Raw genomic sequence first — 23,204 nt, 5'->3', positions numbered from 1 at the left:
ACCCCTGACCTCTATCATCAACAGGGCTATTAACTGTGTCAGTTTCATTCCAACTTCTGCTCTTACCTGCATCCTATCACACAAAAACAGTGCATGAAACCTTTTTAATAAGATGCCACGTTCAGGCACATCTTCCCCTATCCATTTTTGCGGCCTGCAAATACTTTTTACTCTGCAACTCCATGGCTTACGACACCTATTGCACATTCCCATTAGGTTGGCAGGAGATGTTACACAAATCCTACCTTATTTCCTTTCTTATTGTCCAGGGAACCAAGCATTGCTTCTAGCTTTTTGATTGAAAGATACAGCATGGCAACAGGCCTCTCCAGTCCAGCGATTACCCATTGATCACCCGTTCACATTTGTTCCATGTTATCTCACTCTCTACACACTAAGGGGCAATTTGCAGAGGCCCATTTAACCAAGAAACCTGCACATCTCTGGGATATGGCAGGAATCCAGAGCACCCGGTGAAAACTCACGCGGATATATTTGAATGTGCAAACTCCACGCAAGCAACATCCAAGGTCAGTTTTGAACCTCGGTCCCGAGTGCTGTGAGAGCAGCTCTACCAGTGATTTGCTTGCATTTAACATTGCATTTGGTTTCTCAATGTGGTCTTTATAATGGAGAAACCACAATCACTGTTTTGTGGCGACTGTTTTATAACAAATCTCAGGAATGATCTCGAGCTTCTAGTTGGCTTTCACTTTAATTCTCCTTCCGATTTGATCCTATCTGGCTGCGGCCTTGTGTACTGTCCCAACATAGAAACATAGAAAATAGGTGCAGGAGTAGGCCATTCGGCCCTTCGAGCCTGCACCGCCATTCAAATGATCATGGCTGATCATCCAACTCAGTATCCTGTACCTGCCTTCTCTCCACACCCCCTGATCCCTTTAGCCACAAGGGCCACATCTAACTCCCTCTTAAATATAGCCAATGAACTGGGCTCAACTACTTTCTGTGGCAGAGAATTCCACAGAATCACCACTCTGTGTGAAAAAAGATTTTCTCATCTCGGTCCTAAAAGACTTCCCCCTTATCCTTGAACTGTGACCCCTTGTTCTGGACTTCCCCAACATCGGGAACAATCTTCCTGCATCTAGCCTGTCCAAGTCCTTAAGAATTTTGTAAGTTTCTATATCCCGTAAGATTCTATATAACATAGTCCTACATAGTTCATGGAACAGCATTCATCTTTTGTCTACGCATAATACAGCCCTCAAGACCTGCACAGAATGTAGTCATTTCAGTTAAGCAGCCATTCCAATTTCTATCACTCTGGGTCCATGGTTATCACGTGTACCAAGATGCAGTGAAATTGCCAAGGTGCAGGTATTGGCACCATTTTCACAGTCCTAGCTGTAACTGGCTGTAAAAGTCCTCACTTTGCTCGGCCATCTTCAAACTTTGTGCCCTGGAGGTGCCTCCCGCAGCTGACCTCGAGGGCGTGGACGATACGGATTATTCTTTTTGTAAAATATTTGCTCCTTCGCCGAATCCCTCCACCCTCCTCTCTGATTCCCGGTCTTCGGGGGCAAGCGGGGGAGGGCCCTGATAAAATTCACCAGTTCTGGTGAGTTGTTGCCAACATATAATTTGTTCTTTTCACTCTACTAATGCCACCTAATTTGCTGAACAGATTTAGCATTCTGCTTTATTTCATGTTTCTAGCATTTGCAATGTTTTCTTTCAGTCAAATATTTTTAAATATTCACATTTACTATTTAAACATGTACCTTCCCCTTATTGTTTTGCTCTCTTTAATCTTAGAAGGCATAGCTTTAAGATGAGTGGGGGAAAGATGAAATTCCCTGAAAGTGGGGTCACAGGTAGATAGGATGGTCAAAAGGCATTTGCATATTGACCTTCAGTCATGGTATTGAGTATCGAAGTTGGGAGGTCATGTTGGAGTTGCTAAAGACGTTGGTGAGGCTACATTTAGAGTATTGTGTTCAGCTCTGGGCACCTTGTAGGAAAGATTTTGTCAAGCTAGAGAAGATTTACGAGCATATGTTGCCAGGACTCGAGAGCCTGAGCTATAGGGAGAGGTTGAGCAGGCTAGAACTCTGTTCCTTGGAGCGCAGGAGGATGAGGAGTGACCTTATAGAGGTGTATAAAATTATGAGTGGAATAGATTGGGGAAAATGCACAGTGTCTTTTCCCCAGAGTGCGGGAATCGAGAACTGAAGGACATAGGTTCTAGGTGGAGGGGGGGGGGGGTTTACTGGTGTATTTCAAGCTGTGTCTTATAGATGAGAGTATGACATTGTAATCCATTTCCTTCACGTGGTTCTAATGTCATTTATATGAATATTGTCTTCGGCTGTTATCATGTAATAATGGTAAGCTTGCTTGTCATTGACTCCTTTTACACATCGCAATGCCTCGGCAGGCTGCCAGCATAATCAAGGACCAGTCCCGCCCCGGTCATTCCCTATTCTCCCCTCTCCCATGAGGCAGGAGATAGAGAAGTTTGAAAAAACACACCTCCACTTTCAGGGTAGACAAGAAATGCTGGAGAAACTCAGGGGATGAGGCAGCATCTATGGAGAGAAGGAATAGGTGACGTTTCGGGCCGAGACCCTTCTTCAGACTGATGACGCTGGGTGGGGGGGGGGGTGTGGTTGGGAAAAAGAAAGGAAGAGGCGGAGACAGTAGGCTTTGTGGGAGAGCTGGGAAGGAGGGAAAAAGTAAGGGCTATCTAAAATTAGTGAAGTCAATGTTCATACCACTGGGATGTAAACTACCTAAGCGAAATATGAAGGTAGACAAAAATGCTGGAGAAACTCAGCGGGTGAGGCAGCATCTATGGAGCGAAGGAAACAGGTGATGTTTCGGGTCGAGACCCTTCTTCAGTAAACAAAATATGAGGTGGTTTTCCTCCAATTTGTGCTGGGCCTCACTCTGACAATGGAGGAGGCCCAGGACAGAAATGTCAGAATGAGAATGGGAGGGGGAATTGAAGTGTTGAGCAACCGGGAGATCAGCTTGGTTAGTACGAACTGAGAGGATGTGTTGGGTCAAGCGCCGAGCCTGCGCTTGGTCTCGCCGATGTAGAGAAGTTGACACCTGCAACAGCCGATGCAGTAGATGAGGTTGGAGGATGTGCAGGTAAACCTCTGCCTCGCCTGGAAAGACTGATTGGGTCCTTGGATGGAGTCGAGGGGGGAGTTAGTGACAAGTGTGGCATTTCCTGTGATTGCAAGGGAAAGTACCCGGGGGGGGGGGGGGGGGGGGGGGCGGTGAGAAGGGACAAATTGACCAGGGAGTTATGGAGGGAACGGTCTCTGCGGAAAGCAGAAAGGGGTGTAGATGGGAAAATGTGGCCAGTGGCAGGTAACCCCCTGAGTTCTCCAGATTCAGGGTCAGTGGTTTCCCAGCTGTTATCAGGCAATTGAATGGTCCTCTCATCAGTTAGAGTGCGGTTGTGACCTTCCATCTACCTCTTTGGAAACCTTTGGTCTCTCTTTAATGAGACTTTATCGAAAGTCAATGTTATACCTTCGTACTAAATGTTGTACCCTTTATCATTTAGCTTCAACTGTGGATGGTTTGATTGTATTCATATATCGTCTTTCCTTTGGATATCATGCAAACAAAAGCTTTTCACTGTATCTTGATACACGTAACAAATCTTGGTACATGTGACAATATTAAACAAAACTTAAGTGTGGTTTGTTCTCTGGTGAAACCCTTGTGTCTCTGAGCTCGTCTCTCTTCACATATCGTCTTTTAAAATTATCCAGGATTCAATGCAGAAGAGTGAGCAACTTTGTCAATTATTAACAATATTTTCTATTCTTCACGTGCTTGATCAGCAAACAGTTTTCCTTATTGACATTTATAACCTGACCTGTTGTTCATACAAAGCATGGCAAAGTGATCGAAGAAAATGTGAAATCTGACTGCACCCTTTTTTGCTGTTCTGTTGAAAATCTGCAAGCACCATATGTTTGGAGATGGAATCACGCTATCTGTGTGGATAAATGCACTATGTTTTGTAGTTTGGAAAGTAAACTATTTTTGTGCAGATATGTTCAGTGTTTGAACTTTGGGCACTTAATTTTCCTTTAACATTATTTTGCTCAGTTAGTTTAGTTAACTAAACTAATTGTGTGCACTTTGTTACCAGATTTCAGTTGAAGGCTGTAATGTAATGATTTGAGAGACTCGTTCCCCAATAGCCCATAAGAAGGGGTTTGGCCCGAAACGTTGCCTATTTCCTTCGCTCGAACAACTCCAGGACTGTTTGGAGTCTGTAGACTGGGCAATGTGTGGAGGACTACATCACTACAAAAACCTTCTGAGTGTTTCCCAATCAGAAACCTTGGATGAACTTTGAGATCCGCACTCTTCTGAAGTCCAGACACAGGGCATTCACTTCCAATGATACAGTGGCCTACATGAAGTCCAGATACGACCTTGGTAAGGCCATCAAAAAGGCCAAAAGGGACTTCTGCTCCAAACTGGAGGATGAAACAGATGTTCGGCAGCTGTGGCGGGGCCTGAATGCAATCACCTCCTACAAGGCGAAACCACGAGGCAGCTCGAATGTCGGCGAAACATCACTCCCTGACGAGCTCAATGCGTTTTAAGCACGCTTTGATAGGGAGAATACCGATGTGCCTTCCCGATCCCCCATTCGCTGTGATGGCATTTCAGTCTCAGTCACAGAGGCTGACGTCAGGAAATCCTTCAGAGGGGTGAACCCCCGAAAAGCACCTGGACCTGATGGTATACCCGGTCGTGTTCTAAAAACCTGTGCGGACCAACTGGCTGGAGTTTTTACAGACATTTTCAACCTCTCACTTCTGAGGTCCCCACCTGCTTTAAAAGGACATCAATTATACCAGTGCCCAAGAAGAGTAAGGTGACGTGCCTCAATGACTATCGACCAGTGGCACTAACGCCGGTGGTGATGAAGTGCTTTGAGAGGTTGATCATGGAGCAAATCAACTCCTACCTCGACAAAAACCTGGACCCACTGCAGTTCGCTTACCGCCACAACAGATCAACGGTGGATGCGATCTCGCTGGCCCTCCACTCCGCACTGGACCACTTGGACAGCAAAAACTCATATGTCAGGCTGTTATTCATCGATTACAGCTCGGCATTTAACACAATCATCCCCTCCAAACTGGTTACCAAACTCGCAGAACTGGGTCTCTGCGCTTCCCAAGACCACGACAAGGTCGCAATCCAACGGGGAGGAATACAATAAGCACTGATGGAAAACCCAGAGTGCAGAGATACCAGATTAGCTTTCCAGTTACTATTTAGGAGTCCGTTTGCAGATAGGCTTCATAATTAAATGTAGTCATTTTTGTGAATTTCTCCAGGATATGCGAATCCTTTTAAAGCATAACAAAATTTAGTGTTCTTAGTTATACAATCTAGGTTATTTGTTGTACAATGCTAATAGACAATTGACTTTGAAGATTAGTTTTCAGTGAGCGATGCCACCTATAGAGCATTTTAGAGATGTATCATAATGTTTGCGCAAAGGCTTCAGTCTTTCATTCTTTCTTTGGGAAATCATTCATTCTTTGGATATAACGGTTACTAGAAAGTCTAGAAAGTTTATCCTTAGAACCAAGAAACTGTAGATGCTAGTCCCAACCCGAAACATGAACTATCTGTGTTCACCAGCGATGCTGTCTCACCCAGTGTGTTGCTCCAGCACTTTGTGTAGTCCTATTTATCCTTGGTTCCCATTGACAAGATGATTTGATGTCATCTTGTGGAACAGCTACAGTCCAAGTTATACAGTTTTAGGAAAGTTATACCATGAAACCATTTGTATTTCAGTCTGGAATCAGAAAGAATTGCAATAGTGATGTAGTGATTGGTCATAAATGGCAAAAGTTTATTTTGAGTGTTTAATTTAGAGATCCAGCATGGAAACAGACCCTTCAGCCCATCACGTCCACACTGATAATCGATCACCCATTCATATGTTCTATGTTATCTCACTTTTGCAACCACTCCCTGCACACGAGGGGCAATTTTGCAGAAGCCAATCAGCCTACAAACCCACACATCATTGGGATGTGGGAAGAAAATGGAGCAACAGGAGGAGACCCATGTGGTCACAGGTAGAACGTGCAAACTCCACACAGACAGTACCCAAGGTCAGGATCGAACCCGGGTCTAAGGATGAGGTGGAATCTTATAGAAACATATAAAATTATAAAAGGACTGGACAGGCTAGATGCAGGAAAAATGTTCCCAATGTTGGGCGAGTCCAGAACCAGGAGCCACAGTCTTAGAATAAAGGGGTGGTCATTTAAGACTGAGGTGAGAAAAAACTTCTTCACCTAGAGAGTTGTGAATTTATGGAATTCCCTGCCACAGAGGCCAGTGGAGGCCAAGTCACTGGATGGATTTAAGAGAGAGTTTATCTAATTCTAGGGGCTAGTGGTGTCAAGGGATATGGGGAGAAGGCAGACTGGTTATTGATAGGGGATGATCAGCCATGATCCCAATGAATGGCAGTGCTGGCTCGAAGGGCCGAATGGCCTCCTCCTGCACCTATTTTCTATGTTTCTATGGCTCTGTGAGACAGCAGATCTACCAATTGCGCCACAGTGCTGCCCCTGATTAAGTTGTGTTGGATTAATTTCCAGTTGCATGCCACACCAATTTTTAAAAATTAAATAACTGAAGAAAACTGAGTTCTAACAGGGACAATTATTAGCGAAGGTTTATTGGTGGTTTGAAATGGCTGACCTACAGACATCTTGCATGCTGATCAGTCTTCGAGTTGAATACAAATTAGGTAGGTACAAATTCCTGATTTGAGATAAAACTATTGACAAAGAGAATTAATCACCTGATGGTATGCGGAAATGGTAGATTAATTTTCCTCAAGTCTTTATAGATATTTTATCAGAAAAGGTGCAAAGTTGAATGGATATACTGTTTTCCAAATTGTCCATAACACCTTTTATTTTTACCTGTTTATAACACTAAAGGAAAAACAGCCAAAATTAATTCACCTAGAAAACTTTAAGTACTTGCTTTTTCTTTGGGAGATAAACCATTACCATTCCAACTTTCAACTATATAGGTTATGCTATGGGAGTTTGCTTCAGAATTTCATGATATTTCAAACTGCTAGTTTCACAAGGAACTGCGGATTCTGAAACCTTATGTAGAATACAAAGTGCTGGAGTACTCAGTGGGTCAGACAGCATCTAGGGAGTGAATGGATACACAATGTTTTGTGAGGAAATATTTCTCGGTGAACTTCAAAGTAGGCATATTTGATGAGACTGCAGTTCAAGTCAAGTCAAGTCAAGTTTATTTGTCACATACACATACGAGATGTGCAGTGAAATGAAAGTGGCAATGCTCGCAGACTTTTGTGCAAAAAGACAAACAAAAAATGTAACAAAAAAAAAGAAGTTGTACATAAAATGTATTATGAAAATATATATTAGGCACTTTGGTGCCATATGATTGTACTTCTAATAAAATTAAAAAAAAAAAAAAAAAATTAAAAAAACTATAAACACAATCATAACACACATATACCTTTACATAATAAATATTGGAAGGAAAAACGTTCAGTAGAGTTAGTCCCTGGTTGAGCAATATAGAGACACCGGGAACAGCAAGGGTGCTCTCTCCCCCCTGATGCTACACATCTCATCTGCACACTCAGGTGTACATTTAAAAAAAAAAACTTCCACCATCCATAGGAAAGACAAAGAATTGTCTTTGGGAAAAAAACTGTGCCTCATCTCATTGCTCATTCCAGAAGACCGAGTACGTGGACCAGACTGAACTTTGAAAGTCTGAATGGACTATTTCAATGCTCTTTGTCCTAATCCGAGATTGTGCTTGCGTATGGCAATACTTTACTACTGTATGCAAAAAATAATTTAGTTGTACGTCTACTCATGTGACAAAGAACCATTGAAATCATTGCTATTCAAAAACCATTCACAGTCATTTATATACTTTTGAACAATTGTCAATGTTGTAAGGATTTGCATAACCTGAGGCTATGAAAAATAAAGTCATTCTCTTTATTATACACTGTGAATGGCTTGATTGTAATCATGTATAGTATTTCTGCTGATTGATTAGCACACAACAAAAGCTTTTCTTGGGTACTTGGGGACATGTACAGGATAGACAAAAATGCTGGAGAAACTCAGCGGGTACAGCAGCATCTATGGAGGGAAGGAAATAGGCAACGTTTCGGGCCAAAACCCTTCTTCAGACATGTACCTGGTGAGACCGCACCTGGAGTATTGTGTGCAATTTTGGTCTACTAAATTGAGGAAGGACATTTTTGCTATTGAGGGAGCTATTGAGGGACTGCAGCGTAGGTTCACCAGGTTAATTTCCGGGATGGCGGGACTGACGTATGATGAAAGAATGGGTCGACTGGGCTTGTATTCACTGGAATTTAGGATAAGAAGGGATCTTATAGAAACATATAAAATTCTTAGTTTGGACAGGATAGATGCAGGAAAAATGTTTCCGATGTTGGGGGAAGTCCAGACCATGGGTCACAGTTCAAGAATAAGGGGTAGGTCATTTAGGACTGAGATGAGGAAAAACTTTTTCACCCAGAGAGTTGTGAATCTGTGTAATTCTCTACCACAGTGGAGGCCAATTCACTGGATGTTTTCAAGAGAGAGTTAGATTTAGCTCTTAGGCCTCTGGGAATCAAGGGATATGGGGAAAAAGCAGGAACAAGGTCCTGATACACAAGAATTAACGGAGTGAAAATTAACTTTAGAGTATTAATACCCAGGTTTCAAGGAGCTTCCTGACCCGTCACATCACCTATCCATGTTTCCAGAGAGTCTGAAGAAGGGTTTCGGCCCAACGTCGCCTATTTCCTTCGCTCCATAGATGCTGCTGCACCCGCTGAGTTTCCCCAGCAATTTTGTGTACCTTTCCAGAGATGCTGCCTGACCCACACAGGTCAAGGGAGAACATACAAACTCCATACTGACAAGCACCTGTAGCCAGGATTGAACCCTCGTCCTTGGCACTGTAAGCGCTATACGGCAGTAACTCCACCGCTGCCCATGTTTTTGTGTGTGAAAGATGTAGAAACCTCCAGTCCAAGATGAGAAAATAGTGAACAATGTAGATGGACCCTATAACTTTCACTGAAAATCTGGTCAAGGTACTGAGTAAAATAGATAGTGTTTAAGAAGGAACTGCAGATGCTGGAAAATCGAAGGTACACAAAAAAGCTGGAGAAATTCAGCGGGTGCAGCAGCATCTATGGAGCGAAGGAAGGTCTGAAGAAGGGTTTCGGCCCGAAACGTTGCCTATTTCCTTCGCTCCATAGATGCTGCTGCACCCGCTGAGTTTCTCCAGCTTTTGAGTAAAATAGATATCTCTTCCATACTAAATAATATACAAGAAAAATGCTGCAGATTTCAAGCTTAATGACAAGCTAAATAGTTTGAGAGTATTTGTCTATTGACAATACTATTTGAATAATTGGGAACTGATGAGAGAACAATTGTTTCTTATGTGTATGGTTAATTGAATCTTTCAACTTGCTTTTAAACAGAGGAACGCAGGATAAAAACGTTAGGAAAAGTACATAGAAGATGCTTATGGTACCAGTTACGTTCAGGAAAATCAAGTCACAATTCGATTTCCACATTAAAGTGAGTATTTATTTTCAATTCTTAATGGGGTTGGAGGGGGGGGGGGGAAATGTAGCAATCTTCTCTATGAATTATTCAAACTTGAACTCTTGAAATTGTGTCTATTGACCCAAGGTTCATTGTGCAGCAAGCAAAGTTGCTTTTCTCAGCAGCGATCAATTTACAAAATTGAATCCTCAACCTGCAGAAAAAGATCACCGTAAAATTGCCTACAAACCATTGTATGGTCAAATCAATTTGAGCCACGTTATAGCAATGAGGTTACCTTGTTTGACAGGCGAATCACCTAATAATATAAGTAATACTAATCACTCCTACTCTGACTAGTATGAGTGCTGTCACTACATACAGCTAAAAGATAAAATTTAAATTGCGAGCATTTGATAAGCACAGTGAACCAACTTATGTTCCCGATGTTGGGGGTGTCCTGAACCAGGGGCCACAGTTTAAGAATAAGGGGTAAGCCATTTAGAATGGAGATGAGGAAACACTTTTCTCACAGAGTGTTGTCGGTCTGTGGAATTCTCTGCCGGTTCTCTGGATACTTTCAAGAGAGAGCTAGATAGGGCTCTTAAAGATAGCGGAGTCGGGGGATATGGGGAGAAGGCAGGAACGGGGTACTGATTTGGGATGATCAGCCATGATCACATTGAATGGCAGTGCTGGCTCGAAGGGCTGAATGGCCTACTCCTGCACCTATTGTCTATTGCCTATTATATTACATTCTGCTGCTACTAATTGAAACAATGCCATGCATTAAAACTTGTAAAGTATATAATTGGAATAACTGGTGTTATATCCCAATTACAGCAATACAGTTACAATGCAAGACTGTCAAAGCAAAATTATTTCTTTATTAAATGAAATTTAATAAATGTATAGATGTCTGAAAGAAGAAAGGGAAAAGGAGAAAGGTGTGGGAAGTGGTGAAGGTAAATGTTCAAGGAAGCAGCATTTGCAAGCCAATGATGAAAACCTCTCAGACTTGAGATTAATATTGTAATTTTATTATGTCCCTCGAGCCATATGTCATTTGATATTCTCACATTCACATAACAGAGAACATATGCTAGTCTTTTTAGATCATGATTCAGTCCAGGGCCTCTCCAGCTTACAAATATCTGACTTGTGAACAGCGCAACATACTAATAGCAGCGGGTGGATTCGCTGGGGGAGGGCAACAAGTGTAATCGACTGTGAGAATAGACAATAGGTGCAGGAGTAGGCCATTCGGCCCTTCGAGCCAGCACCGCCATTCAATGTGATCATGGCTGATCATCCCCAATCAGTACCCTGTTCCTGCCTTCTCCCCATATCCCCTGACTCCGCTATCATTAAGAGCCCTATCTCTCTTGACAGCATCTGTAGTTCTTTCTTTAACATTTTGTCTACTCCACTGCAAAATCTCCTCAAGGTACGTCTACTTTGAAGAAGTTCTCCTCTTTCCGAAGACAGTTTAGCAACCTCCTCTCTCACTGCCCCCCCCCCCCCCCCCCCCCCCCCCCCCCCCCCCCCGCGATTCCTCCTTCCCTCCAACTCTACGACCACATCCTAACCCAGACCCGGTAAAGGTCTGAAGAAGGGTCGTGACCCGAAACGTCGCCCATTCCTTCTCTCCATAGATGCTGCCTCACCTGCTGAGTTTCTCCAGCATTTTTGTCTACCTTACATTTACAAGCAAGTCATTTATACAAACCATAAGCAGTAGAGGTCCCAGCACAGATCCCTGCGGAACACAACTGTAGGGAGAGAAAATACAAGGATCTTTGTCAAGATTCCTACAATCTTTTCTTTTGCTTCTCTCAATAACCTGGGATATATTATTCATGGCCTACAGATTTAAGCACCTTAATGCTTTTCACGAAACCCAATACCACCACGTTGTTGATCTCTAACTGCCTAAAGTATTAGGATAGCCCAACTTCATCTCACCATCTTCTCTCTTGGTGAATACAGATGCAATGTAAGGTGGAATGAATCTACACTGACTTGTAGATCCGCTCATTACCATTGGTTGAGGAGAACCCTGGTTATGACTTACCTTGAGGCAGACAATAATGCCCCTGTCCCACTTAGGAAACCTGAACGGAAACCTCTGGAGACTTTGCGCCCCACCCAAGGTTTCCGTGCGGTTCCCGGTTGTTGCTGGTGGTTGTCGGAGGTTGCAGGTAGTGGAAGCAGGTAGGGAGACTGACAAAAACCTCCGGGAACCGCACGGATACCTTGGGTGGGGCGCAAAGTCTCCAGAGGTTTCCGTTCAGGTTTCCTAAGTGGGACAGGGGCAGGATACTGATCACTCGTCAGATTTGTCTCCTTTATTGGAGATGATTAAGGCAGCTGTGACCTCTGGGAAGATTCTTCTCTTAATATGTGGGTAATGATGTTTAATGGAGTGTTACTAATCTACTGGACCAGTTGGAACCTGTGAAACCAATAATGCCTCCATTCAGAACCAAGGTCACTCTGACCTCTGTATGCAAAAGACAGCGGGAGCAATCGGAAGCTAAGCTGCAAGTCGTCGTCAAGTCGACACAGTGGCGCAGCTGGTAGTGCTGCTGCCTCACAGTGTCAGAGACCTGGGTTCGATCGTGACCTTGGGTGCTGTCTGTGTGGAGTTTGCACATTCTCACTGTGACCATGTGGGTTTCCTCCGGATGCTCTGGTTTCCCCCCACATCCCAAAGACGTGCAGGTTTGCAAGTAAAGTTGACCCTCTGTAAAATTGGCCCTCGTGTGTGGGCAGTGGATGAGAAAGTGGGATAACATAGAACTAATGTAAACTGGTCATTGGTCAGTGTGGACTCGGTGGGCCAGAGGGCCTGTGTCCATTGCTGCATCTCTGACACCCTGTAACTCTAAACAAAAAATGAAACAAAACTTAAAAACTTCCACTCTGCACTCAACACCTGCAAACTATTTACTAATCAGACTCTGTCATATAACACCTCTGACACTAAAGATATATGGCAATTCTCTAAAAATCATGGACCTTTCTCCTTATCAGGAGGCCCACCTCTCAGCAAATGTAGATATGGATGCTAAAATTCACCATTACCTTCAGGAATTTGAGGAGGATCGATGAAGGGTGATCTTATAGAGGTGTATAAAATCATGAGAGGAATAGATCAGGTAGATGCACCAGAGTAGGTGAATTGAGGACTAGAGGACATAGGTTTACGGTGAAGGAGAAATCTGAGGGGTAACTTTTCACTCAAAGGATAGTGGGTGTGTGGAACGAGCTGAGCTGCCAGAGGAAGTGGCCTTGACATCCACCATCGTGAAATGTTTTGAGGGGCTAGTTATGGAACGCATTAAATCCAGTCTACCCAGTGGCCTTGACCCACTGCAGTTCACCTACCGCCACAACAGGTCCACGCTCTCACCCTGGCCATACACTCATCCCTGGATCACCTGGATAAGAGAGACACCTACGTCAGACTCCTATTCATAGACTACAGATCTGCCTTTAATACCATTATACCATCCAAGCTTATTACCAAACTTGCAGGACTTGGTGTCAGCATTCATCTCTGTAACTGGATCCTCGACTTCCTGACCAACAGACTCCAGTCAGTGAGGATAGGGTACAAATCATCCTCTACGATAATCCTCAACACTGGTGCTCCACAAGGATGTGTTCTCAGCCCCCTTCTTTACTCCTTGTACACACACGGCTATGCAGCCGTGTACACGTCTAATTCAATCTACAAATTCGCAGACGACACCACCATTGTGGGCCGGATATCAAAATAATGATGAGACGGAGTACAGGAAGGAGATTGAGAACCCCGTGTCCTGGTGTCGAGACAACAACCTCTCTCTCAATGTCAACAAGACAAAGGAGATAGTGATCGACTTCAGGAAGGGAAGTGGTACACATATCTCAGTTTGCATTGACGGTGTCTCGATGCATGTGACAATAAACTAAACTAAGACTATCCCAACATTTAAGAAACAGAAAGATGCATAGCTAGAACATGTTTGGAGGGATATGGGCCAAACATGGGCGGGTGGGACTAGTGTAGCTGAGACATGTTGGCAAGTTGAGCCGAAGAGTCTGTTTCCACGCTGTATGACTCTGACAAGAATATTTCTGAATTTAAATTCACTCGGTGTGATTTTAAAATTTTAACTGGGTTACTAGTCCAGCAAAGTAACTGTAACCATTCCACTCTTTAATGCAAGACTATTCCCAATACATTCTCTACAAACCTACTTTACTGTGAAAAATGTGTTAAAATATACTTCTAGATGCGCTGGGACGCATTCTCAGCGATGTGACCTGGAGTCATCGGGTGTTTCGGGTCTCACAACATCAGACGCCCTCGCCCAGGCGACCCAGCCGGGGTTGATCAGGCCCCGACCTGGGTCCCAGCAGCAACCGCCCACGGATCAACCATTTGAATAACTACTCTGCAGGGGTTGGGAGACTCTAGTGCGTGGAGGGACTGGGCTCTGTGGGGTGAGTCCTGGCCGGGTTCCTCCTGCGTCTCACCAGGATCAAGGCCTGTGCACTGCACCTCTTTCTCCTTCTCCGAGCATTTCATTCTCGCCTGATGGATTTTTAGGCAATTCAATGGTAGATAAAAATGCTGGAGAAACTCAGCGGGTGAGGCAGCATCTATGGAGCGAAGGAATGGGTGACGTTTCGGGTCTCGACCCGAAACGTCACCTATTCCTTCGCTCCATAGATGCTGCCTCACCTGCTGAGTTTCTCCAGCATTTTTATCTACCTTCGATTTTTCCAGCATCTGCAGTTCCTTCTTAAACATTACTCAATTCAATGATACCATACTGTCACATGTACCCAAACACAGAGAAATTCTTTGTTTTTGCATACAAGACACAGAGTTGCCACGGTTCTGGCACAGACAATGTTGCAAAAGTACTTAATGGTCCCTCTTTGTTCTTCGTGGCCCCCCCCTGCCGGGTCCCTCTTCTGGGCAAGAGAGTAAGGGAGTTAGACTATTTGTACGCCTACTCCTAAATATATTATCTTAGATATTTCTCTTCATTCTGAAAGATACTTGCGTAGGTTTTTGCATAAACAAGAATAACGTGTTTCAAAAATGTGAAGTTGATAGCCACATTTTAAAAATTGCTTTATATCTAGTGTGGTTCTGATAAAAATGAAGTTAATCTTGCGTAGTTTGCTTTGAAGTAGTTGCATGAAGCATGGCACCTTGAGTGATGTTTCAAATAAATATTTCAGAAATTAATTAGCTAAGAAAATGTAATATCAAATATAATATTAGACTTTGAGCAGGTACTTAAATGATCTGTCATTGTCATCGGGGCTTTAAAGTTCAGTTTGCTTTTGAATTGAAGATGTAATTTGCATGAAAGATGAACTGAATCATCACTACAAAAGATGGTCACATAAAAGATTCAAAGGTTCTTCTCTGACTTCTCTTGTACAGACATTCATTTGGTCTTCCCTCCCCACTTTCTGCAGCTCAGCACCAATCTTTGGCACTGTTCCAATTTCTATGCATTTTCTTGCTTCGGCTGTCATCTCCCTACTTTTTAACTTTTTATTTAGTTTAGAGATACAGCGCGGAAACAGGGCCTTCGGCTCACCGTGTCCGCACTGCCCAGCGATCCCCGCACATTAACACTATCATATACTAGGAACAATTTTTTACATATATACCATGCATTTTTACCTATACCATTTTACATTAACCTACAGGTAGACAAAAATGCTGGAGAAACTCAGCGGGTGCAGCAGCATCTATGGAGCGAAGGAGATAGGCAACGTTTCGTGCCGAAACGTTGCCTATCTCCTTCGCTCCATAGATGCTGCTGCACCCGCTGAGTTTCTCCAGCATTTTTGTGTACCTTCGATTTTCCAGCATCTGCAGTTCCTTCTTAAATACATTTACCTACAGACCTGGACGTCTTTGGCTTGTAGGAGCAAACCAAAGTTCTTGGAGAAAACCCACGCGGTCATGGGGAGAAGGTACAAACTCCATATAGACAAGCCAGGATTGAACCTGGGTTTCTGATGCTGTAAGGCAGCAACTCTACCACTGCGCAACCATGCTGCCCCATAACAGTGTTTTCCTGCATCTAGCCTGTCCAATCCTTTAAGAATTTTATATGTTTCTATAAGATACCCTCTCATCCTTCTAAATTCCAGTGAATACAAGCCCAGTCGACCCATTCTTTCATCATATGTCAGTCCCGCCATCCCGAAAACTAACCTGGTGAACCTACGCTGCACTTCCTTCCTTATGTACTTCCTCAAATTAGGAGATCAAAACTGCACACAATAGTCCAGGTGTGGTCTCACCAGGGCACTGTACAACTGCAGTAGGGCCTCCTTGCTCCTACACTCAAATCCACTCGCTATGAAGGCCAACATGTCATTAGCTTCCTTCAGAGCCTGTTGTACCGCATGTTTACTTTCAGTGACTGAGGTACAAGCACACCCAGGTCTTGGTGCAAGTCATATCTCTTTGTAACTAGAACCCGGATTTCCTCATCAGCAGACCTCGATCACTGGATCACTAACATCATCCCCGCACTGACCGTCAACACAGGGGCATCTCAAGGTTGTGTGTGCACTTAGTCCTCTGCTCTACCTTCTTTACACTAATGACAGTTTGGCTGAGCAAAGCTCCAAAGCCATCAAGAAATTCGCTGACGAGGCCATTGTTATGAGCCAAATTGCAGGTGGTGATGAGTCAATGTATGGGAGAGACAGAACGCATGGTTGAGTAGGTGCTACAACAACAACCAGCAAACCAAGGAACTAATCATTGACTTCAGCAAGGGGAAATTGGGAGCCAAGGTGACAGAAGGCAGTGGAGGCCAATTCACTGGATGTTTTCAAGAGTTAGATTTAACTCTTAGGGCTAGAGGAATCGAGGGATATGGGGGAAAAGCAGGAACAGGGTACTGATTTTGGATGATCGGCCATGATCATATTGAATGGTGGTGCTGAATGGCCTACTCCTGCACCTATTTTCTATGTTTCTATGACTTATAAGACATTTTATTTTTAGTCAGAGGGTGGTGAATCTCTGGAATTCATTGCCACAAAAGGCTGTGGTGGGCGTCATGGATATATTTAAGGCTGCGATAGATAGATTCTTGATCGGTACGGGTGTCAGAGGTTATGGGGAGAAGGCAGGAGAATGGGGTCAGGAGGGAGAGAGATATCAGCCATGATTGAGGGACGGAGCAGATGTGATAGGCCAAATTACCTAATTCTGCTCCTATCACTTATAACCTATGACATGCGACAATAGGGGCTGGGAGTGCTGAAACAGCATTCCCAAAAAGTTAATTTGAAAATCGAATCCGTAGTAAGGAAGGCAAATACACTACTAGGTTTTATTTTGAGAGGACTAGAATATTAAAAAAAAGATGTAATACTGTGGATTTATAAGGCAATGGTCAGACTGCATTTGGAGTATTGTGAGTGGTTTTGGGCCCATATCTGAGGCTGATATTGGAGAGGGTCCAGAGGAGGTTTACGAGAATGATCCCAGGAAAGATTGGGTTAACATATGGTGAGCTTTTGACGGCACTGGGCCTGTACACGCTGGAGTTTAGAAGGATGAGGGAGGACCTCATTAAAACACCGATCAGTGAAAGGCCCGGATAAGATTCTTCCACTGGTGGGAGCGTCTAGGACCAGAGGTCATAGTCTCAGAATAAAAGGACTTTGTTTTGAAAGATGAGGAGGAATTTCTATAGTTAGAGGGTGGTGAATCTGTGGAATTTATTGCCACAGAAGGCAGTGGAGGCCAAGTCGATGGATATTTTTAAGGTGGCGATAAACCTATTCTTGATTAGTACGGGTGTCTTGGGTCATGGGGAGAAGGCAGGAGAGTGGGGTTGAGCGGGATAGATATATCAGCCAAGATTAAATGGCGGAATAGACTTGATGGGCCGAATGGCCTAATTCTGCTCCGATAACATGAAACAACACCCCACACCATGTAGTTACAAGCATCAGTAGCCTCGTGCCACAGAGATTGGGAGGCGCATTTCTATTTTGCCAGTTTATGAAACTAAATTTAATATGCGGAATAACACAACAATGATAATCTTATTATTATTATTATGAAATGTTGTAAAAATCAGATATTCACGAGTGCCCTGCGAATATAGTCTGCCATCGTTATCTGGCTGTCTAGTGTTACTGTACGTAGATGCATTTTAATGTCCTGAGCTAGCCTGCCACACCAATAATCACTAGCAGATGGATATTTCTGCCATAGCCTGAGGTTTCGAAACATTTTAAGCATGAGGTTTTGTGGCATTATCAACATTGTCTTTTATATTTGTTATCGACTGCCTTTGTTCCACTAGGGACTTTGGCAGTGTATTAGGATTTTTATTTATTGAATAATTGAATTTGAGGAGAACCTGTTAGAACATCATGTTACATCATTGTACAAAATGTATGTTAGGCCACACATGGAGTAGGCGAGTTCATGTTCTCCCTGGAGCAGACAAAGCCGAGAGGTGATGTAGAGGAATGTGAAATTATGAGAGGCATGTTTTGGGTAGATAGCTTGTTTCCCATGGCAGGGATGTCTAAAACTACTGTGCATATGTTTTTGAGGGGCAGGTGGTTTAAAGGGATCTGTGGTGTCATTTTTTCACGCAAAGGCCTGTCAAGAAGTATCAAGAGTCTCGAGAGTCAAGTGCTTACTTGTCATATGTACCGAAAACAGAACAAAGAGATTCTTACTTGCAGCAGCATAACAGGCCTGTAAACAAACAGACTCCCGATGGCAGGAGTAAAATGAGACCAGGTCAGGGTGATGTGGGTTCTCAGGGCTCTCACTTGACTTTTTTCCCCTGTTGCCAGTCGGGCAACCTAGGCAGCTTTTTAGGTTGCCAAATGACAGTTTAGGTGGTCATTTAAGACGGCTTGCATGCAGCGTGCGATAATGTGCTCAGACGAAGTGCTTAGTTACCAGTCACAATTATGCTCAATGAAGCATTCACATATTATTTCTGCTTCAAATAAAGTCACAACCTAAACATATTCACCAATCAAGACACGATATATACCACCATGACATGCAGCTAAATTATAATACAGTATCTCAACTCTTTTTACACATTGCAATGAATGCAATTTCTATTATTTCTTTCCACTTCCAAACAAAAATGTGGTTGGATTATTTAGCGTATGGTCAACCTGCATCAATAAATCCTGGACCATGGTAACATATATGCTTAACCATGCACACTACAGATTGATGCAAGCATGTTTTCTGTGAAGGACCGAAAATTATCATGACATGGTATTTGCTATTGGTACAGAAACGCTCTCGCTTTCCACATAATTTATCCACAACAAAATATACAGGTTGCAAGGAAATTTCTAAAGGCATTTTATGATAATAGCTGTTAAAACCGACTATACCCATCTGACAGGTTAAACGTTACACTAACCAAAGGACATAACTGCAGCAAATTTTACTTTGGTAATATGTTTAAAGGTGTCAAGACGCCACATTACCGGACATTCAGATTAGATGTACGTGTTGTGAACAGCAATGAAGATACCCAGTTTGTACGCACCAGATTTAATAAAAAATATTGATAAATGCCGTTTCCATCATTCCCACTTCAGAATTAATGTTAAAATTTCAAATGCCATATCTCCTGACCAAATTTGTGATGTATATGACTAGAAGTAAATCCTGGATAAATCCAACGTATAGTTGTGAATGCTGCTCATTAAATAACTACAGTACTGATAATCCATATTAAGAACATTGATTTGGCGTTAAAATTAATTCTGTAATAACGTGTCAAAGGGAGCAGTGACAATCGAACACTGCGGTTTGAATGTTTCACGTGTTCAAAATTTAATTATCCATCTTTATGAATTAAAACAAATAATTGAGAATTAAAACACATTTGATTGCATCCCGTCATCAAACATAGTCAATGTTCGCTCTGAAGACATTTCCAGTACAATAGGGTCGGGGGGGGGCGGGGTGTGTGAATCAGTGCGGGATGGATAGATGGCAGAAGAATTTGTGCGTGTTGATTGGAGTAAGTAAAATTGTGAGGGGAGAGCGCGGGGGATGTCAGTGGGGTTGAATGGGGTGATCAGTATGGGATGGACGGGGGGATCTGTGCAGGATGGACGGGGGGGATCAGTACAGGATGGATAGGGGGGGGGTCAGTACAGGATGAATGGGGGTAGACAAAAATGCTGGAGAAACTCAGTGGGTGAGGCAGCATCTATGGAGCAAAGGAAAGAGGCAACGTTTTGGGTCGAGACCCTTCTTCAGACTGACCCCCCCCCCCCCCCCATTCTTCTTGAATGATCACTACAGGATGGATGGGGGATCAATGCAGGATGAATGGTGGGATCAGTACAGTGTGGATCGGAGGGTCTGTGCAGGATGAATGGGGGGAATCAGTACAGGATGAATGGGGGATCACTACAGGATGGATGGGCGGGGGGATCACTACAGGATGGATGGGGGATCAGTGCAGGATGAATGGGGGGGGCATTGCAGGATGGATGGGAAGGAGGGTCAGTACAGGATGAATTGGGGGACCAGTGTAGGATGCATGGAGAGTGGCAGGAGAATCGCCCCGCTGCCTTGGCCGTCCCTGTCCACCGCTAAGTGCCGCCGCCATAGGGGGAGGCAGTTGGGATCTCCTTGCCATCGCCTCCCCTCCTCCGCCAGCCAACAGGAAGGTGCGGGGCCGAGCTATGCAGGTGCTTCAAATGGTGGAAGGGGGCCTCCCCCCTTCCTTCCTCCCCCCAATCTCTCTGCGTACGGGAGGGTTTGTTTTGAAAGCGGTTATCGCCGTTGGCGGAGTGGCAAGCAGTGGCAGCGGGCAGGGTGCAGGAGGAGGAGGTGGAATCGCTGCCACCGTGCGGGGCCCGAGGGTCTTTCGCTCCGACTCTCCATCACCCCGCACCTAGTATCTTTGCCCTGCACTACAGCCGTCGTCGCCGCCGACACGAAACGTCACGTTCCTTTTCTCCAGAGACGCTGCCTGACCCGCTGAGTTACTACAGTTTTTTGTGTCCATTTTCGGTATAAACCAGTATCTGCAGTGCCAAGCCGGGCAAAATGACTCGGCATTTAGGTTGCCCGGCGGCATTTTGGGTGCCATTGGCACTCGGGCAACCGCTAATTTCGAGACCTGGTTCTTGAAGCAGGCTGTCCTTTTGAGGCAGTGCCTCATATACAGTAGATCCCTTCAATGGAGGGGGAGGTCTGTGCCTGTGATGGACTGGGCAATGTCCACTATATTTTGTAATCTTCGTTCCTGTGTGTTTGAGTTGTTGAACCAGGCCGTGACACAGCCAATCAATACACTCTCTTCCATTCACCTGTTGCCTTCTGTAAAGCGCTGCCAGAGAAGGTTGCGGAGGCAGGAACAGTAAAAGGTCCTGTCCACCTAAGCAATTTTTTTTTTTAGTCAGCGTTTGTCGGCACCCGTCATAGTCGCAGCAGGTTGCCGAAAATTTTCAAAATGTTGAAAATCCAATGGCGACCAGAATAAGGTACGACTCTTTGGGCGACTACTCACGACCAATCAGGCATCACCCCGCGACAAGTACCTTTTTCTGGTCGCCACTGGATTTTCACCATTTTGAACATTTTTGGCGACCTGCTGCGACTATGACGGGTGCCGGCAAGTCGCCAAACAAATCGCGTAAGTGGGACAGGCCCTTAACAACACACAGTTACCTGGAATGAGTAGAGATACAGAATTAATGCAGGGTTGTGATTAGAATTGACAGTTATGAAGGTTGGCATAGATGTGGTGGCAAAGAGGTTGTTTCTATGAGGTACAACTGTGATTATGACTATAGGATTATGCAATTGGCAAGATCAACACCAATAGCAGTGGGTGCCAACTTTTTGAAAATTGCATGACAAATGGGTCAGAGCAAAGCTTTTTAGCACTTCCACACTTTGTACTATTTCAAACAGTGTGTCAGATAATCAGCCATCCCGTTGATGAAGAGTCCATGGTTAACAACCCATTCAGAGTGTGATAACAAACTGAGAATAGATTGCTGGCAAGTATTTTCAGCCAAATATGTTCATTAATTCATAAATCATAGGAGCAGAATTAGGCCTTTCAGCCCATCAAGTCTACTCCACCATTCAATCATGCCTGATCCATCTTTTCTTCTAAACCCCATTCTCCTGCCTTTGCCCATAATCCTTGACACTCTTACTAATCAAATATTTGCCAAGGTAGACACAAAATGCTGGTGTAACCCAGCGGGACAGGCAGCCTCTCTGGAGATAAGGAATGGGTGACGATTTGGGTCGAGACCCTTCTTCAGACTTCAGTCTTGAATACCTGGTGACTTGGTGAATTCCACAGATTCGCCACCCTCTGGATAAACAAGAGAAAGATGATCCTAATCTGTGGTGGCATATGCGCATAGTAAAATTTGGTTTATTCTCTGTACTTTAGCTGGTGAGTGCCCTGAATGCAGAAAATCCTATGGGCTCTGACAAAATCGGGCTGTAATATTAAAAATGTATATTCGCATTGATTGCGTATTAAAGAACTGCAGATGTTCAAGAAGGAACTGCAGATGCTGGAAAATCGAAGGTAGACAAAAATGCTGGAGAAACTCAGCGGGTGCGGCAGCATCTATGGAGCGAAAGAAATAGGCAACGATGGAAATAGAACTGCAGATGCTGGTTTAAATCGAAGGTAGACACAAAATGCTGGAGTAATTCAACGGGTGAGGCAGCATCTCTGGAGAGAAGGAATGGGCGACGTTTCGGGTCGAGACCCTTCTTCAGTTCCGATTTATTATTGTCATGTGTACTCGGGCACATTGAAAAGCTTTGTTTTGCGTGCTATCTAAAAAGATCAGATATCTATATTACTAAAAGTCTGTTCTTGACCGGTTTGGGCCGTCTGTGCTGCGATTTCCGAGAGAACGCTGCCACCTACGGCCGTCATTTTTGGCCACCTCGCTCAGAGCCCCCCCCTCCGCCGCATGTGTGCCGAGGATGTTTCCCGTCGATTAAAATGACAGAGATATTAATGTTTTTACAAAATTTCCCATTCTCTCTGCTGCCCCTGCTGGCGGCAGGGGGGAGGGACTATAAAACCAGGAAGTGGTGTGCCACACAGTCTCTTCAAGATGGAGGAAGGCAGAGGGTCACGTTTCTCTGAGCTGTGAATAACACTGAACACATGTCTACTCAAATGTAAGTGCCCTTAGTGGTTCTAAAATGCTTGCAGAATGTGTATTGGTTCTAAAGCTTGCAAAAAAAGTGTCTTGGTTCTAAAGCTTGCAAAAAAAGTGTCTATTGGTTCTAAAGCTTGCAAAAAGTGTCTCTATTGGTTCTAAAGCTTGCAAAAAAAGTCTATTGGTTCTAAAGCTTGCAAAAAATGTCTATTGGTTCTAAAGCTTGCAAAATGTGTCTCTTGGTTCTAAAGCTTGCAAAAAATGTCTATTGGTTCTAAAGCTTGCAAAAAAATGTCCATTGGTTCTAAAGCTTGCAGAAAAATGTCTATTGGTTCTAAAGCTTGCAAAAAGTGTCTCTATTGGTTCTAAAGCTTGCAA

General features: G+C 43.9%; 1 protein-coding gene across 1 annotated transcript in view; it reads left to right on the top strand.

Moving 5' to 3' along the window:
* The window catches only part of sec63 (SEC63 homolog, protein translocation regulator), a 108,132-nt gene that overhangs the window by 19,927 nt on the left and 65,001 nt on the right, over window positions 1-23,204 (top strand). The window contains exon 2 of the mRNA XM_033021961.1: window positions 9,557-9,656. Coding sequence (XP_032877852.1) covers window positions 9,557-9,656 — 100 coding nt within the window. The remainder of the gene's footprint in view (window positions 1-9,556; window positions 9,657-23,204) is intronic.

This window comes from Amblyraja radiata, chromosome 5 (assembly GCF_010909765.2).
Source record: "Amblyraja radiata isolate CabotCenter1 chromosome 5, sAmbRad1.1.pri, whole genome shotgun sequence".
NCBI lineage: Eukaryota > Metazoa > Chordata > Chondrichthyes > Rajiformes > Rajidae > Amblyraja > Amblyraja radiata.
The sequence above is the reverse complement of the archived record's forward strand: the minus strand, read 5'-3'. Positions and strand labels throughout refer to the sequence as shown.